We start from the raw sequence: 19891 nt of genomic DNA, 5'->3' as shown, positions 1-19891 counted from the left end.
TTTAAAATAGCTAAATGGTTTATGGTAAATAACGTAAATAACGCTCCAAATTTACATAAATTTTGGCGAGGAAAAATTGGCCTGGCCAATTTTAAAGGGGTCCCTTGACCTCTGACCTCAAGATATGTGAATGAAAATGGGTTCTATGGGTACCCACGAGTCTCCCCTTTACAGACATGCCCACTTTATGATAATCACATGCAGTTTAAGACAAGTCATAGTCAAGTCAGCACACTGACACACTGACAGCTGTTGTTGCCTGTTAGGCTGCAGTTTGCCATGTTATGATTTGAGCATATTTTTATGCTAAATGCAGTACCTGTGAGGGTTTCTGGACAATATTTGTCATTGTTTTGTGTTGTTAATTGATTTACAATAATTAATATATACATACATTTCCATAAAGCAGCATATTTGTCCACTCCCATGTTGCTAAGAGTATTAAATACTTGACAAATCTCCCTTTAAGGTACATTTTGAACGGATAAAAAATGTGTGATTAATTTGCAATTTCTTTTGCGACATTTCAAAAGTTCGCTTAAAATTTGCTTGACAATTGAATGGAAACACGGCTATTTAACACATCTAGTATTACCTGTGGTAAAAAAAATAAAATTAAATAAAAGAAAAAAGCTGCACAGGATGATCCATGAGAGTCATTTCAGTACAGATCGATGAATGTGATTAAGCCATATGAATCATTTTCTTTTTGGAGAGAGCAATAAATGATGAGGCCTTATGAAGCCTGTGCAGCAGGTTTTAATTAAAACATCCCAAAAGTATCGTGACAGGAGCCTCTATTGGATCCTCACCAACATTCCTCTGTTGAAATGCTATAAATAGTGGTTAAGTCAAAACATTGCAGTGGAAACGTATCTTATTATATTAATTTGAAGTTGGCTCGAGGGTCAACCATAAACTTACTACCATTAATGGATCCATGTTTTATTGCAGTGCCCGGGAGATCAAGGCAGTGCCATCACTCAGGTCTAATTGACATGATGAGGAGCTATTACTGTATTGATCCACCTGGCAAGTGGCACTGGATCAGCTGGGGCCTGTATCGACCTGACTAAGTGGGTCCACAGACCTCTGAGGGTCAGGCAAATGTTAAGGGGATATTACCTGTTGTTTGTAAAGTTTGGATCGCGTTCAGCTTAAGGTGAAGCAAAAGCAACATTTGGAAAAGTAAAAGAAGCCCAAAAAAATGTCCTGATGGGGGAAAAAAAAGGACCCTGCTCATAATACCCGTAAAAAACATTGTGCTTTTATAAGAACGTACTCGATGAGAATTAAAACTGGAACATGATGTTTGTTGTGGATCATGAATAAACTGGTTAGGCAGCTTAGTGAGTTAATATCATAACAATAAATTATCATAAAATAGACTTCTGAACTTTTTACACATCCACCAAATACTGTACATACAACAATATGTCCAGAGTGAAATACACAGACCAGCATGAGTCTGTCTCTCAGTCCCAGCCAAAGTCATGACCAGTCATCTGGTAAAACTTGCTATTAAAGGGTTTATAGAAGTCCCGTAGCCTCTGCACCACCTCTGGGTCAATATTAGGATGGGTCCTGCCTTTGGTTTTGCCCAGGCAGTGTGGCTTGCTGTTCCCCTCGGGTCTCTTAAGGCAGGGGAAGCCCTTCGCCGGGTTAAAGTGGAAATGCTTCTCCGTCACCACCCTCCTGACTCCGAGGAAGTCCTGGACGCGAGCCATCTCGCCCGCGGGGTCGCTGATCAGACGCTCTCCGCTGACAAACAGCAGCTGCTCCGCGGGGAAATACTGGAGCCAGCGCTCGAGGTGCTTGGCGTACATGCCGATTTGAACGGCGCTCCACGTGGTGTCAATCAGACCCGCCGACATGTTCTTAAAGGTCAGGCTCTCGAAGGACGGGATGTCCGGCTTCTTGGAGCGAGTCTGGGTGTAGTCTGAGATGGCCCGGGTGACGGGATCCCGGACCACTACAATCAGCTTTGTGTCTTTAGACATGGTGTAGATTCTTGCGGGGACCTCCTTGGTGACGTAGTAGCTGGGAGTCTTCTCCATGGTCAACTGGCCCTCTGATGACTTGGGCATCAATTCCCTGCAAAAAACACACAAACACACTGATTTACATTTATGCTGCAGCCACAAAAAAACAATAACTCTGTACTAGGGCTGTCAAAGTTACACTAATAACACTTTCACACAAATTTGTTTTAACGCCACTAATTAACGCATTATTGCAACTTGCGGTTTTTCGGTTGTAGCGGGCTCAATTTTAAAGTTACAGTGAAGATACTGGTATCATATGAAACTAGAAAACCGAAAGAATCCATTGGTATGGTATGGTATAACCATGTCATACTAGCTTGTCGCGAAAGAGCCTACATAGTGCTCCAAACTTGCATTAAATTTTGGGTTTGGTGATTTTCAAAGGGGTCCCTTGACCTCTGACCTCAAGATATGTGAATGAAAATGGGTTCTATGGGTACCCAAGAGTCTCCCATTTAGAGATATACAGACATGCCCACTTTATGTTATGATTTGAGCATATTTTTTATGCTAAATGCAGTACCTGTGAGGGTTTCTGGACAATATTTATCATTGTTTTGTGTTGATAATTGATTTCCAATAATAAATATATACATACATTTGCATAAAGCAGCATATTTGCCGGCTCCCATGTTGATAAGAGTATTAAATACTTGACAACTCTCCCTTTAAAGGTACATTTTGAACAGATAAAAACTGTGTGATTAATTTGCGATTAATCATGATTAAATCTTTTATTCGATTGACAGCCCCACTCTGTACCATTATATATTCTATTCTTCTTTCCACCACTACTTTAAAGCACCTTACATACAGGAAGATGAGATTAACATTGACGCTGTGGCTCCACGGCAGGTTTAACGTACTGTCGGAGCAGGAGCAAATCAATCATCATCAAGGAGACAATTGTAGACATCATGAGCCACATTAACGGAGTCTGTACCTGAAGTGACAGGAACTGGTAGGTAAAGCAGGAGTCCTAACAATCATCTGTGATTGCGTGTGAACACAATGCACAGCTCATGACATGTTCTAAATACAAACCCTAAAGGAATACATTCATCTGCCGCTGCTGCATTTAATCTACTCTAAGACCTCAATCCTCTTTCAGTCCTCACACTTGAAATATTCCACACCTTCATTACATTATACAAAGGACGGTTTAACTGTGAATAGGCAGCGCTATGCTTCATGCCAAGACAGAAGATGACTGTCTCTGCACCTTTCTCAACATATTTGTCTGTGATTTTGTGTCAAATGTGAAGATTTGGAGGAGCCCTGCATTCCTCAGGAGGAAATGCAAAGCTTTGAGAGCTGTCTGTTCCCATAACTGCATATTCATCTTGACCCTGGATGGCTCGGGTTGATCATAATATAGCCTGTTAACTGCAGCCCTGACTGGATAATGGCTAAAGTGAGCCAAGGGGGATTAGGACTAAGCCAAACACGCTAGAGCATTAGAGGCTGGTTGACTGCCTGGTTGGCTGGCTGGGTGGCTGCTTGTCTCTGGAGAGAGGAGGAGAGATATGTGGCCACGACGACGAGACTCAATGGTGAGCAGTTAATCCAAGAAGAAATATAAGTGATGGACACAATAACACAAACTCCTGTACGGCTGAATGCAACCAAATCTCATTACATTTTGTGAGACTTTGTCAGAATGGTGTTCACATTTTATGGGTGTTGGCAGGTTATGTTGCATCAAACGTAATTTTTATATGAAAATGTTCCTCATCCGCCACTTTGGCAGGCAGGGAAAACACCAGTGATGGGAATAGAGAACCGGTTCCCGTTAAGAACGAGTTCTTAGTTGTCCGATTCCCTGGTACATCATGCCTCCGTAACTATCGATTCCTCTGTGTTGACGCATACGCACGCTGTATCATGTTTCAGTTTGTTTGGGACCGGAGCCACGGTGGAGAGAAATAAATCAATCAAAAGCATGACGCTACTAAGGAATGCAACCTATTTTTTTCCTGATAATGCTGCGACTGTGAATAACAAACCTGTGTTGAAATCAGCAGCAGGAGAGTTAGTAACGTTACCTGTCAGAAGCAGGTGAGCAGCACATTCCTGCTTGGCTAAATAATGAAGCTACTAACGTCAACGGAGGTGCCATTGAGTTATTATGAGGCATTCAAACTCTGCTCAAGAAAAATTACTATTGGGCGAAGGTAAATTAAGACGAAAACACGGACAACTCCCAGGCTGGACAATGCCGTAGCAACCTGTCAATCACAAGGTAGCCACGCCCTAAAGCATACCCTGCTTTACGGTCTATTTGACTCTAAATGGGACCATCATTCACTAAATGAACATCATGCTGTATTGAAGAAGACTTGAAACTAGCGATTGAGACCATAAACTCATGTTTACAATGTTTACTGAGGTAATAAATCAAGTGAGAAGTAGGCTCATTTTCTCATAGACTTCTATACAATCAGACTTTTTTTTGCAACCAGAGGAGTCGCCCCCTGCTGGCTGTTAGAAAGAATGCAAGTTTTAGGCACTTCAGCATTGGCTTCACTTTTCAGACCCGGAGGTAGCCCACTACATCCACCCCAACAATTTACAATGTAAATTGTATAGTAATCCAAAATTTAGCATTTTAAACTTTACAACTAGCATTTATTGCAGGGGTATTGCGTTTGCAATCGACCAGCTACGAACACGTCCCCACTTGTTATATGTGTAAAAATACTTGCACATGCAGTATTTCTTATGCAGGTGTATTAGAGATACAATATCTTCTTGGGGGCCGATGCTTGTGAACATGACATCACTCCTATGTTTTCTAGCCTCACTATGGGAGCAGAAAATGAGATTCACACACAAAGATTTAAGAGATTTATGCATTAACTGCATCAAACTAACATTTTGGTCCCTGTAGTCCTTCATCGGAGTATATCATGTCATACAGATTCAACAAATGCCTTGAAAGCAACAGCAATGTGCAGATATCTCGTTTCCTGCTCTATGGAAATAAATATATGCCACGATGCGTTGTCGTGTGTTCACAAACCCCAACATACCTCATTATGGTTCAAGTCAGTCAAAATGTAAATCGTTAATTATCACAACATTTGCTGATATCCTCGTGTTTTGATTGTGCGCGGTTGATCGAAAGCGAACAAACGGGAAAGCGGAGCAGCTATGTCATTAAAGTGATTACAATAATTTCGCAAACATCTGTTGGTACACGCACAAGGAGCTTCACTATCCCCCTCCAAACCCAGCAGCTTTCATCTTACAAATGTGTGTGGTGGAAACGAGCAGAAAATGGTCTGAGAGATTTTGCTGTGCAGAGCGCTGGGAAAAAAAAGCTTTAGTGATTACAGGAACAGGCATCACCCGTACCTCGTTAGAGCCACAAACACACAAGGGGCTCTCTTCCTTATGCAATGTCATCACCTAATGTCACCTGCTCTTTCCTATCTATGGATGTCTTACACATTTATTCCACTTGTATGGGTGGAAACACCACAAACCTAATCAAGGCAATAGGTGCGAGAGACACACAAACAACTCTATCGGAACCTCCCGCAATTATCGTCGGCATCTCTTGGATACACACAAGCGGAGCGCCTCCAGGGACACAAAAACTTACTACTGTACCAATCAAACTTTCCACTTAGTCCCCGAGCAAAACAATCTGTGTGAGAAGTGCATGCATTATTCATCTTAGCAGAGATAGAGCAAGGGGAGAGCGTCTCTGACTGAGCGAGAGAGTGAGGGAGTTGCCTTCGGGGGGGCAGATGTAGCAAGCTTTCACAATTTGTTCTGCTTAATAAACAATGTCGCCTGGAACCAATAGGTTTCGGTGCATCCTCATTTATCAATCAGCCATGCAAAGGCATCATCATTCAGCTTCAAGGCAGTAAAAACATACAAAACAGTCCTCTCTCTAGAATTGAGCCACAGCGTGCTGACTTTTGCCCCCTTCATGAATTTTGCATGTTTCTATTTGACTTCATAAAGCTGAAAGCGTTGCTTTGCTCTAAAATTGTAACATCTAAGTGGGCTGTAAAGTCAAAAAGCGAGGAGTCTCAGCTTTGAAGAGTTTCTACCTATAATTGGTGCACTAAAAATAAATCTGTATTGATGCCCGGGGCATACACACAAACATCCTCTGCCCTCTAACCTGTCCTGTTAGACTCGCAGGAGAGCAGCAGGGGCTGAGGAGATAACGGAGGAAGACTGTTAAGAGACTGAGAGGAAGGCAAAGAGAGGATTAGATGGAATCAGGTGCACTGTTGGAGGATGGAGTCGACCCCCCCTGACCCAGAAGCCTAAGTCTAAGTCTGAGGGCCTGTTCAGACCTGGTATTAACATGCGTTCTGAGTGATTGGATCACAATTGGACAGCTCTAAGTACAGGTGTGAACGCACTCAAGACGCATTGAGATCTGATCACTCAGACCACATTCAGAGGTGGTCTGGGCCACATATGGCCACATTCTTTTAGCTACTCAACTGACGTCCAGCTGGGATCCGTGGGGTTTCACTGCGCTCCTCATGTGAATAGACAGAGAGACGTGAGCGCTGGTCGGCCTCGCAGCATGGAAACGGCCTCTGTGCTCGACTGTATTCTGTTGGTACGACTGTATTTTATTGAAATATATCTTATCTATAGGCTACATAATCTACAGACTATCAGACTAGGCACACAAAGTGCATTATTATCATACTGTCGGAGATGTGTTGCTGTTTTTGTTCTGCTGCTTTGCATGGAGCTGACGACCGCCCGCCTGCATATCCCCCGCTGTTTCATGGCAAAGGCGGCAGTCTCCGCGGTGTCGGCGGCGCGGAGGTCCCCGGGGATCGCCAGTACAATAACCTTTTATTTTGATGTCAATTAAATGTACTCAAATTCACGAATATGTAGGATATTACTACTGACATTCATGTAATATTACGTCGCAACATCTGCTGTATTGTGTTTACTACACGACATATTCTAATACTAGGTGTGAACAGACGTATTTAAAGCTGTCCACTTGTGATCACTCAGGACGCATGTTAATGCCAGGTCTGAACAGGGTTTATGTTTTTAAGTCAGCGTCCACTTTAGATGCTGCGTCTGCATTTTCCTGCAGCAGTAGCACGAGATAACTGCAACAACCCCCTCACAGATATTAATCCAGGAGTGGTGTTGCGTAACTTTTCTGTGTTTAGTCTGCTGGGCCGTCAGGTGTGTCCATTAAAGTTGCTGCTGGGTAGAAAGCGTTTGAAAGCTGGTGCCTTGTTTACATTCGCTGCTATCAGGAAGCGGGTTCAAAGGTAGGTATTTACAACGTCGCCGCGCGTGCTCGGCCACTGGATGATGCCCTCGGCGATGAGTTCACCAAAGTAAGGAGCAAGTGAAAACTCCCGACACTTTTTTGTATCCTGCAGTATTCTGCTTGACTGACTCTAATTGGCATCTATATTTCAGCTTTTCAGACCACACTGACAAGGGACCGCTCCAGAAAAAAAAAGCTCTGCGTTATCTAATGTCATGATGAGTCCTAATCTCACACTGCAGCTCGGAGAGCGGTTGAGCTACTGTGGGAATCGGTCTCAAAGACAGGATGAGAGGTGGTGGTATGCAGCCACTTATGATAATCTGACCAATATACTGTGAGATGATTTCCAGACAGAAATCAAAAGAGGAAGGCATCTTAAGGGGAGGTGCTCTTTGGTCACTGCAGCCCCGTCTTATCATGCGTGTGAAAGTCATCGTCATCGCGCTCTACACTCAGTATCTAAACAGCATTCCTGAACAGCAATGATAGTGCAGAGAATGCCTTTTTCCCATCCTCCATTATTACTGTCAGTATGCAGAACTCAAGGCCACCTGGCTGTCTGAGGGAGACAGGCCCAGTTTGCAGAGAAGAGGAGGAGGAGGAGGAGGAGGAGGAGGAGGAGGAGGAGGAGGAGGAGGAGGAGGAGGAGGAGGAGGAACAGTGCGTGAGACATGCTGGCTTCCCTCACACAACTGTCAGCCTTACATTAACACATAACAATCCTGACAGTCGGTTGTTTTCTAGAACCAGCGAGCACTGTTCCTCAGGGTGGTGGTGCAGGAAAAACATAAACCAACAATGCCAAAGCAGTCACACTGGATGTTGTTACACTTTTTGTTTAAATGATCAGAATCGGTAATGCACATAAAATCAATTTCAGTATGGATGTATGCTTTAACCCTCATCCTGCCAACCTATTTAACACACAAGGACTATACTCAACCCATTTGGTCACTAATCTCGACCCAGCCGGTCGCTATACTCGACCCAGTTGGCCGCTATACTCGACCTAGTCGTATGCTGTACTCGACCTAGTCGTATACTATACTCGACCTAGTCGTATGCTGTACTCGACCTAGTCGTATGCTATACTCGACCTAGTCGTATGCTGTACTCGACCTAGTCGTATGCTATCCTCAACCTAGTCGGCGGTTGGTTGCTCAACCCAGTCAGTCGCGATACTCGACCCAGTCGTACGCAATATTTGACCCAGTCGGTCACTAAACTCGACCCAGTTGGCCGCTATACTCGACCTAGTCGTATACTATACTCGACCTAGTCGTATGCTATACTCGACCTAGTCGTATGCTGTACTCGACCTAGTCGTATGCTGTACTCGACCTAGTCGTATGCTATCCTCAACCTAGTCGGCGGTTGGTTGCTCAACACAGTCAGTCGCGATACTCGACCCAGTCGTATGCAATAATTGACCCAGTCGGTCACTAAACTCGGCCCAATTGGTCGCTAAACTCGACCCAGTCGGTCACTAAATTCGACCCAGTCGACCGCTATACTTGACCCAGTCGGTCACTAAACTCGGCCAAATTGGTCACTTAACTCGGCCCAATTGGTCGCTAAACTCGACCCAGTCGGCCGCTATACCCAGTGGGTCACTGTACTCGACCCAGTCGACTGGGTTCCCCACTCTATCCAATCTGTCGCTATACTCAACCCAGTTGGTCGGTCACTCGACCCAGTCAGCCGCTATACTCGACCCAGTCTGTCGCTATACAGTGTTATAGGAGTTTCATGCTAAATCAGGACTCTATTAAGCAGCACTATTAACCAGAATAGAATAACCTAGAATGATCTAAAATTACCCACCAAGCAAGAATGCCACAGGGTACAAAGGGAATTCTGAATGAGTGACAAAGTGGCTTCAGAGAAAGCAGCGAAAGCCACGACTAAAGAAAGACTTGGTCAAACAAGTCCAACAACACTAACCAATATAATCCAGTGAGCTTCAGTACAGTTTGTTGGAATGAAGTGTTGGAGGAGTTCTGAATGAACAGAAACTGTAAGGAACAGCTACAGCCAAGAGAGCAGGTGATATAGTTTATGTGTCCATGTAACCAAATGTGGTTTTATATAGCAAAACTAAATAATATGTCAGAAACAATACTGTAATTGTTGGCTATATTCTGATACTAATACAGGCAATAATGTCATGCTATAAAGAGCAAAGCGATACTGCAGCTGGGAGTGTCACAATGATTTTCACTTCAATAAATATGGGCATTGTTTACTCTGTCAAAACATCCACAATTATGATGTTAGAGTTTCCATTGAACGGGATGAGAAAAGCCATTCTTTGCCTGTAATGTAACGTATATAGTGGTCGGTAATTCCCCGCAGACGCATGCTGGTCTGAGAGGATCAGCAAAACCAAACAAGACTTCAAAGAAGCGGCCCAGAGATGGCTGAGGCAGATTGGGGCTTTCTAAAGTCGCTCTGACTCGCTGTCATGCAGCGGAGAGAAAGACAGACGCAGGAAACAACACAATCCCTCTGAAGATACTACAAAAAGAAAGAGATGAGGAAGTCAACAACTCAAGGGGATATAATGGAGTGAACATGTTTTGTTTCGGTGTTTCTAACGTGCTGTAATAAGTGCTGTGGTTTGACAAATTGCCTGAAGCAGAAGCCCAGGGGGTTGTTGCAGCAAATTAAACCTTCAATCTCTAGAATAGGGAGGGGGAAGTGCACATTATTGACTTATTTTAGGAATCATTTTCAGTCTATTGGAGGAAACAATCTGATAAAGTTTTAGAGTGCAAGGTTTTACGGTTTGTGGAAATATTTTAGGAATGTGTAGCATGTGTGAATTGTTTCTTTGAAGCACCTCATTATCAATGCTTTTCCTGTCAGTGTGCTGACACATTAGTTTAAGCCGGGGGATATACCTATATTGAGAGCTCTCGCTCTCACTCTCACTTACGCCGATCCCCCTGTGTCCCCTGCAAAGAGCCGAAAGTGTCGAGCAAGCGAAATTCCACCAGCGGACTCGAATGAACCTTCCCTTGGGAAAAACGCAACTTTTCCACACAGAGATCTCTGAAAGTCAACTTTCAGGCTAAAAAGCTTAAAGTGAGTCTTTTCTTGGGCAGGTTCCAGTGAATGCTCTTTCTGATGAACTCCTGCTGGGCTTCGTCAAAGGGCACTTTCACCCCTCTGAGCACATTTGCATACAAAGTGAAGGCAGAGAAAACATGTTTCACACTAATTGTCTGCTCCTTTATTGTCCGGGTTAATGCAGACCTCGGGGGTTCTCCAGCGTCCCCTTTCACTGAGCTCCATAATACTGTTGCGCTTTCTAAAGACTCACTTTAAATTTACTGCCCTCTATCTGCCACTGGCCCGCAGTAAGCCTCCCTGGGGCTCTGAGGAGGATTAGGCCGTCTTCTCTGACACCCTCGGTGAGTTAGTAAGAAGGCCGCTCATTGTTCTATACACGGAGCCTCAAGAGGGAAAACACAATCTCAACAATTAAGTCACTTCTACAGTCTGAAACACAGAAGAGCTTGATTTGAGCGTTCATTCAGCAGATGAGTATTAACCTGCCAAAACAAGACATACGGGAGGAAGTCGGTGCTGTTATTAAAGAAAGGAGGGGCCGCGCACAATCGTCTGCCTGCTCCTCCGTTTCTGCCGATTGGGCGACAACGTGCTGCATTGTGGTTGGCGTCCTGCTGTGCGAGGGGGCCTCTCCGCTATGTGGGGCCTCCAGCAGGATGAACAGCGCAGACCTCCAGCAGGATGGACACACCAATCACAGCAGATAAATGGCGTGAGCACAACTCAATGCCACCACAGGAGCTGATAAGCCCACCCAGCGGACCGCTCCTCTCTCCCCGAAGCTACTGCACGCCATTAGTCTGGGGGCAACGACGTGAAACATATGGGAAAACAAATCCACACACACCTCCGCCTGGCTTTATGCTCTTATCTTTAAGACAGTGCAGACAAGACGTAGGACTGCATGAAGAAGCGTTTCAACAGGCTTCAAAAAGGTGTAAAGGTGTGCCAAACTGCCATATAAAAATGCTCATTTATCAAGTCAACAAAAACTCCAAGTACGGTTGGAGGGCTTTTTTTTCTGTACTCCACTAAATGATCATTAAGAGTCGACTCGATGTCATGGCGCTCGGCTGTATGGGGTCAATCTGTGGCACAGTGCTCTCACTGTGACAACTCAAGCCAAGTTGTTTTAATTAGCCAGATAACCTCTCTGGGAAAAGAAGCCTTCGTTATACATGATGTCCCAAGATGAAACAGTTTCCCACATCCACAAGCTGCCACTGTGAACAAGTTGCCGGCACGTCTCAATTATATACAACTGCTTCTTTGACTATTATAGCATTTTATTGTATCCATCCTTAAAGGGTAACTTCGGTATTTTTCAACCCCATCTTCACGTTTTTTGTGTCTAACACACTAATAGGGACAACAATTTCTGAAACTGGTCCAGTATTGAGGGAGAGCGCTGTAGACGGCGGTTGCTAATGGGCTGCAATATGGTGCTATTGGGGCAAGCTGGCGCCGCCATTTACGTCCACTAAATGTGCTTGTTTTTGTCATGACAGGCTCTGATTGTTATTATAAGTGTCTGACATTATGGAAAGAGTCTCGCTCAAGGAGTAGTCTCGTTCTGAAGTCTGGCGAGGTGACGTGTTGCCGGAAGACAACGGTGGAATAGTGGAATACATGCATGGTGAAAACGCAAGCTGGGCAGAGTTTGTTGTGTTGGAGTCGGCTTGGTGTGTCAGGGCCTGTAGTTTATCTAAAAGACTTTCAATGTCATGGCTAAATATTTAGATAATTTCCACAATGTGGACGAGGTCTTTGAATTCGATGGCCGCCTGTATTTATTTGAGCCAGAGTATACGGATATCCAGATTTAACAACGAGACTTCTTCTTGATCGGGACTTGGACACAATAACAAACAGACTGGATCAAAGGAAAGGTAAGAGAAACATTTAATTTCTCTGTAGGGTCCTTTCAATAATGTTGTCAGACACTTAAAATAACAATCTGAGCCTGTCAGTGGCAAAAACAAGCAGTTTTAGTGGACGTAACGTTACATTGACGCTGCTCACTTACAGCGCTCTACCTCAATAGTGGACCAATTTCAGAAATTGCTGTCCCCATTAGTCAATTAGACACAAAAACATGGGAAAACAGGGTCCAGCAGGTTGAAAATGTTCAAAGTTACCCTTTAACATGCATGGCCTACTCGTGCATCACGTGTAAAAACAGGATGAGGAAGTTAAAAATCTTCAAGCTGAGGACGATTTCAACTTGTCCTTGTTGCTCAGTCTGTAGAGATGGACAAAAGAGCACTCTCCACACACTGACCATCAAAAAATGCCCTAAACCTGTCCGGAAATTCTTAAAGGAGCTTAAGCGAGAAGTCCCTTTGAACAATGCTTCGCTTCCCCTATTGTAGCTTTACGGAGCCAGCTTTGAAACAGTGTCTAGATCCTTTGACATTGCCTGTTAATCCCTCGGCTCAGTCAAATGGACACTTGAAACAGCTCTTATTATCCCTTGGCTGCTCTAGTGTAAAGCATTCAATGCCAAACTCATTTCCAGGAACATTTTGGGCACATAAAAGATCAATAATTTCCATGAATATCGTGTGTTTGTGGTTTATTCCCACTACAAGTTGTGCAACTGAGCAGCTGAGTCAATAGTAAAGAGATTCGGCATATTGAGATAGTGAGGCATGCTACAAGGACAACAGTTGCCATGGCAGAGAATACAATAAAAATGTTACTCAACGTTGAAGTTGTAAGCAGCCTCAGGCCCTGAATCTCTGACAGTGATGTGTATTTGGATAGAAGATGAAAACAAATGACTGCACTGAATCAATACCCTGGAACTCATAATCTTGAATCACGCTGCCGGCTACTCAAGGATGACGGCATGATGCAACTTGCTGACTCCTAAACATAAACCACAAAGGGTTGTTTCTGTCTTTGAACTGCATCCAGGATTCATGTCAAACCTAAATGGAAGCTCTGCTGCTTTATCTTCTTCTCCTACCTGGTGCTCCCTTCCTGTCAGAGAGCCACAGCAAGTCTACGTCCAAGGACGGGAACTCTGAGTGAAGGTCATGCAAACAAACAGGAAATCGATTGTGCTTTGGAAATGAACATGGCTGAGGAGAGTTGCCTGAAATGTCACGTTTTAGTCTTTATAGAAATGAAGGTTATGCGGAAGTTCAATCAGGAGAAACCTCCATACACTCTCATCCATTCACAACCTTTCTGTCTCTCACTGGCTCCTACTCTATCAGCTGATTTTGGGGTGTTTCACTCTTATAACCAAACAGATTCGTCCACGTTCTCCCTGAGCCAATCATATCGTTGCAATCGAATTTTAAAACTCCTCTCTGCTGCTGTCAGTTCTCATTTCAGTGCAAACCGATGAAACCCGCCTCCACCCCTTCATCTCCAGTCTTCATCATATTCAGTGCCCAGTCCTGCTCCACATCCCTTCATCGGATCTTCAGCTACTCCCTTCACCACCACCACCACCAGTGTCCAGACTACCCCCTTTTATATACTACATCACGATGGAGTCTAATCGCCAATGACTTTGCACTATTCTACTTATCACGCACCATGTAATACATTATTGTTCATTCGATATGGGATCTCTCCTGATTGAACTGACATTAGAGGTTTGATTACGCCTGCAGTTAAGGTGCATCATCTAGATGTTAAAATGTCCTGCTCTTCATAACGTATATCAACACCTATCACCTCATTATCAACGTGTTATTGGCTGAGTTTCAGTTTCATTTCTATTAACAATATACCTACAATGTAACCGTTTACTGTGAATGCAGAAGTAGATATCATACATTACACCTGCTTCCCTCATGTGAAAAGATTAGGGCTGTCAAAGTAAACACGACAATAACGCGTTAAACGCAAATTCGTTTTAACACCACTAATTTCTTTAACGCATTAATCAATCTCCCGGAGGTTGTATCGGGCTCAGTTTTAAAGCTAGAGTGAAGATACTGTCATCTTATGAAACTTGAAAACCTAGCTTGTCAGGAAGGAGGCTAAATAATGCTCCAAACTTGCACCGCTAAATTTAGGAAAAACTGGCATGGCCATTTTCGAAGGGGTCCCTTGACCTCTGACCTCAAGATATGTGAATGAAAATGGGTTCTATGTGTACCCACGAGTCTCCCCTTTACAGACATGCCCACTTTATGATAATCACATGCAGTTTGGGGCAAGTCATAGTCAAGTCAGCACACTGACACACTGACGGCTGTTGTTGCCTGTTGGGCTTGAGTTGAGCCATGATATGATTTCAGCATATTTTGTATGCTAAATGCAGTACCTGTGAGGGTTTCTGGACAATATGTGTCATTGTTTTGTGTTGTTAATTGATTTCCAATAATAACTATATACAAACATTTGTATAAAGCAGCATATTTTCCCACTCCCATGTTGATAAGAGTATTAAATACTTGACAAATCTCCCTTTAAGGTACATTTTGAACAGATTAAAAATGTGTGATTAATTTGCGATAAATCGGCATTGAATATTTTAATCAAATGGCAGCCCTAGAAAAGATGAATAATGAAAGTAATCGACATGGTAAACTGAAGGTGACTTTAAACACCACCGTATTAGTGTCTTTATTAAACCGGAGACTAAAGATGTTCACAATTTGTCATGTTGATTATCTTAATTATAAAGTCACAGCACATATCAAACGTCACTACAAAACCATAATCTACTATTAAATGAGCATTCTTTTAATTCCTCTTTTCAACCTACTGTTAGATTCATACTTGTCCTTGTCAGTAAAAATAACTTTCTTTACAGTAATTGCACAATATCATTATTTTATTTTCCCACTTTCTTGGATCTTAATATCATATTTTATTACCTTGCACACCTAATATCCTTGGAAACTTACAGAAATATAAGTTAATTTATCACTAGCAGAACTGTTTAACTGTTGTTGTCAAGACAATATAATATAGTAGCTATATGGTGGTGCAATATAATAAAGTTAAAGGTTACATGACAATAGACTTTTAAAGGAGCTAGTCAGTTTACAATGTTTTTGCCTTGGTGGACACAACCAGATGTAATATGAATTTATTTAATCTATTATAGATATTCCAGCCTACTGTCTTGTGGGTTTTATATGGTTAAATCATATTATAGAAAGTAGATAAAAGTTGCATTTCAGAGGTTTTCAGAAGAGAAACAAATAATGTTTGTGTTTTATTCTGGAAAAGAGTTCCAGAGAGCCTCCATACACTTTATGTAAATGTGTAAGTGAAGCACCCAGATGACTATCTCTATCTCTGGATGAATGTTTTATCAGATCAGATCATGTGATATAAAGTAAATAAAAGTTGCATTTCAGAGGTTTTCAGAGGAGGAACAAATGATGTGTTTAATTCTAGTAAAGAGTTTTGCTTCCAGAGAGCCTCCATACACTTTATGTAAATGTGTAAGTGAAGCTGCCAGTTGACTATCTATCTCTATCTCTGGATGAATGTTTCATCAGATGAGATCATGTGTTATATACCTGTACCACTCCAGTCCCTTGTCGTAGTTGCGGTCGAAGAAGTGCGGCTCTGCTCCCACCGCCCTGATGTCCGGATGCAGCCGTAGGAACTCCAGCAGAGCCCGGGTCCCTCCTTTCTTCACCCCGATGATGATGGCCTGAGGCAACTTTTTACTCTCAGACTCATTGAGGAAACCTGACATGGCATTATCATCATCCAGCGCCCACTCGTCTCCTCTGCTGTCCAAGTCGTTCTCGTTATTCAGTAAGTCCCTGGACGAACCCACAGAGACAGAGGACTCCTGGTTGTCCACCTCAGAGTCGTTGCGCACCGAGGAGCTGTAGGTCGACAGGTTTGGCACCGTGGAGCAGTAGCCAACACAGCAATAAATCATATACACCCAGAGGGACAGCATTATGCAGAACACAAACAGTTTGTTTTTCACGTGGGGTGATGATGGCACAACATGTAGATTGTGTAAAATCGGACTATATTCCATAGGACCGCCGGGAAAAAGTTATATTCCAGTTAACAGGCATGTTGGCAAAAGGCGCATCAGTCCTCCAGTGTCTCCATGACTCCAATCCTGCTGGACATCCTGGACAACCGGTGCGCAGCTTCTCAAAACACTAATTATAGGCAACATGGAAACTGAGATTTCTTCAACTCCACTTCTGCTTGGAGTATGTGATAGATTTTTTTATTATTATAATTCTTGATAGAAAGAAAAATGTGGAAAAAATGAAAAAATTAAATCACAAAAGAGTCAGTGGAAATATCAGCAGGTGAGCGTTACGCGCGTCAGAGACTCAGTTTGTCTCCCATCACTTGCTCTCAGTGTGTGAGCGCTCAGTCACACAGCAGCACCAAGTTATCTAGGCAGCAGCATCAAGCAGGACAGAGTGGGGACAACATACTTCCTGTAGGGCCTTTCAAAATAAACTTGGGTTACGGTGTAGTCAAGACTAAAGCTCAGAAAATAAAAAAATAATATTTGTATCCTAGGAAATTAATCATCAAGCACCAAAACATGTTTTCCTCACAGTATTTTCATTCATTCAATATTAATATTATTATATTATTATAAGCTTTCAAATTCTGAAAAAATGTCTGAAAAAAAGTCTGAAAAAAAAGATCTTAAAAATGTCTGAAAAAAATCTAAAAAAATGTCCGAAAAAAAAGTCTGAAAAAATTTCCGAAAAAAACGATCTGAAAAATGTCGGGGAAAAAAAGTCTGAAAAAAAACGATCTGAAAAATGTCTGAAAAAAAGATTTGAAAAAAAAGTCTGAACATTTTTTTTTTTTCTAAAAAAATGTCCAAAGAAAAGTGTCCAAAAACAAAGTTTAAAAAAAAGTCCAAAAAAAAGATCTTAAAAATGTCTGAAAAAAATCTAAAAAAATGTCCGAAAAAAAAGTCTGAAAAAATGTCCGAAAAAAACGATCTGAAAAATGTCGGGGAAAAAAAGTCTGAAAAAAAACGATCTGAAAAATGTCTGAAAAAAAGATTTGAAAAAAAAGTCTGAACATTTTTTTTTTTTCTAAAAAAATGTCCAAAAAAAAGTGTCCAAAAACAAAGTTTAAAAAAAAGTCCAAAAAAAAGATCTGAAAAATGTCTGAAAAAAAGATTTGAAAAAAAAGTCTGAACATTTTTTTTTTTTCTAAAAAAATGTCCAAAGAAAAGTGTCCAAAAACAAAGTTTAAAAAAAAGTCCAAAAAAAAGATCTGAAAAATGTCTGAAAAAAAAGATCTGAAAAATTTCCAAAAAAAAAAGATCTGAAAAAATTCTGAAAAAAATCTCTGGAAAAAAAAGATCTAAAAATATTTCCAAATTTTTTTTCCAAAAAAACAGATCTGAAAAAACGTCTGAAAAAAATGTCTGAAAAAAAAATCTGAAAAATGTCCAAAACAAAAAGTTTCCAAAAAAAAGTGTCCAAAAAAAAAGTTAAAAAAAAGTCCAAAAAAAAGATCTGAAAAAATGTCTGAAAAAAAAGTCTGAAAAAAAGATCTTAAAAATGTCTGGGAAAAAAAGATCTAAAAAAATTTCCAAAAAAAATGTCTGAAAAATGTCTGAAAAAAAAGTCTGAAAAAAAAATATGAAAAATGTTGAACAAAAAAAGTCTGAAAAAAAAGTTTGAAAAAAAGTCTGAAAAATGTCTGAAAAAAAAGATCTGAAAAATGTCTGAAAAAAAAAGATCTAAAAAAATGTCCAAAAAAAAAGTCTGAAAAATGTCTGAAAAAAAAGTCTGAAATGTGTCTGAAAAAAAAATATGAAAAATGTCGAACAAAAAAAGTCTGAAAAAAAAGATCTGAAAAATTTCCAAAAAAAAAGATCTGAAAAAATGTCCGAAAAAAAATCTGAAAAATGTCGAACAAAAAAATATCTGAAAAAAAAGTCTGAAAAAAGTTCTGAAAAAAAATATCTAAAAAAATGTCTGGAAAAAAAAGATCTAAAAAAATGTCCAAAAAAAATGTCTGAAAAAAAAGTCTGAAATGTGTCTGAAAAAATAGATCTAAAAAAATGTCTGGAAAAAAAAGATCTAAAAAAATGTCCAGAAAAAAAATGTCCTGAAAAAAAAGTCTGAAAAAAAGTCTGAAAAAAAAATATTTAAAAAAAATTACCAAAAAAAAAGATCTGAAAAAGTCTGAAAAAAAAGTCTGAAAAAATGTCTAAAACAAAAAGTCTGAAAAAAAAGATCTGAAAAATTTCCAAAAAAAAAGATCTGAAAAAATGTCCGAAAAAAAAGTCTGAAAAAATGTCCGAAAAAAAATCTGAAAGATTTCGAACAAAAAAATATCTGAAAAAAAAGTCTGAAAAAAGTTCTGAAAAAAAAGATCTAAAAAAATGTCTGGAAAAAAAAGATCTAAAAAAATGTCCAAAAAAAAATGTCTGAAAAAAAAGATCTGAAAAATGTCCTGAAAAAAAAGTCTGAAAAAAAGTCTGAAAAAAAAAATCTGAAAAAATGTCCGAAAAAAAAGATCTAAAAAAATGTCTGGAAAAAAAATATTTAAAAAAATTACCAAAAAAAAAGATCTGAAAAATGTCTGGAAAAAAAAAGATCTAAAAAAATGTCCAAAAAAAAATGTCTGAAAAAAAAGTCTGAAATGTGTCTGAAAAAATAGATCTGAAAAATTTCCATAAAAAAAGATCTGAAAAATGTCCTGAAAAAAAAGTCTGAAAAAAAAGATCTTAAAAATGTCTGGAAAAAAAATATTTAAAAAAATTACCAAAAAAAAAGATCTGAAAAAGTCTGAAAAAAATGTCTGAAAAAAAAGTCTGAAAAAAATGTCTGAAAAAAAAATCTGAAAAAATGTCTGAAAAAAAAAGATCTAAAAAAATGTCCAAAACAAATGTCTGAAAAATGTCTGAAAAAAAAGTCTGAAATGTGTCTGAAAAAAAATATCTGAAGAATGTCGGACAAAAAAAGTCTGAAAGAAAGTCTAAAACAAAAATTCTGAAAAAAAATCTCTGAAAAAAAAGTCTAAAAAAAGTTCTGAAAAAAAATATCTAAAAAAATGTCTGGAAAAAAAATATCTAAAAAAATTACCAAAAAAGATCTGAAAAAAATCTGAAAAAAAAGTCTGAAAAAGAAATCTGAAAAATGTCGGACAAAAAAAGACTGAAAAAAAAAATCTTAAAAATGTCTGGAAAAAAAATCTAAAAAAATGTCCAAAAAAAAGTCCGAAAAAAAAGATTGAAAAAAATCTTAAAAAAAGTCTGAAAAAAAATATCTGAAAAATTTCCAAAAAAAAATATCTGAAAAATGTCCTAAAAAAAAGTCTGAAAAAAATATCTTAAAAATGTCTGAAAAAAAAATCTAAAAAAATGTCCAAAACAAAAAGTGTCCAAAAAAAGATCTGAAAAATGTCCGAAAAAAAAAATCTGAAAAATGTCGGACAAAAAAAGACTGAAAAAAAAGATCTTAAAAATGTCTGAAAAAAAAAAATCGAAAAAAATGTCCGAAAAAAAAGATCTGAAAAATGTCTGAAAAAAAAGTCTTAAAAAATGTCT

At 40.0% G+C, this 19891-nt stretch overlaps 1 protein-coding gene across 1 annotated transcript; it reads right to left on the bottom strand.

Annotated features, from left to right (window-relative positions):
• Positions 1 to 472: 472 nt before the first annotated feature.
• hs3st3b1a (heparan sulfate (glucosamine) 3-O-sulfotransferase 3B1a) lies at positions 473 to 16722 on the bottom strand. The gene is made up of 2 exons (XM_074656508.1): positions 15903 to 16722; positions 473 to 2094 (listed from the first exon to the last, which is right to left on the bottom strand). Exons 1-2 carry the CDS (start codon positions 16379 to 16381, stop codon positions 1476 to 1478), a joined length of 1098 nt encoding a protein of 365 aa, XP_074512609.1. The 5' UTR covers positions 16382 to 16722; the 3' UTR covers positions 473 to 1475.
• Between the last annotated feature and the right edge of the window lie 3169 nt (positions 16723 to 19891).

Source organism: Sebastes fasciatus, chromosome 13, assembly GCF_043250625.1.
Source record: "Sebastes fasciatus isolate fSebFas1 chromosome 13, fSebFas1.pri, whole genome shotgun sequence".
Classification (NCBI taxonomy): Eukaryota; Metazoa; Chordata; class Actinopteri; order Perciformes; family Sebastidae; genus Sebastes; species Sebastes fasciatus.
This window is presented reverse-complemented; position numbering and strand designations above follow the sequence as displayed.

Coding starts and splice junctions, on each gene's coding strand:
- hs3st3b1a (XM_074656508.1), bottom strand. CDS start 16,381: ATGGAATATAGTCCGATTTTACACAATCTACATGTTGTGCCATCATCA. Junction 2,095..15,902: donor AAGGGACTGGAGTGGTACAG/GTATATAACACA, acceptor TGTTTTTTGCAG/GGAATTGATGCCCAAGTCAT.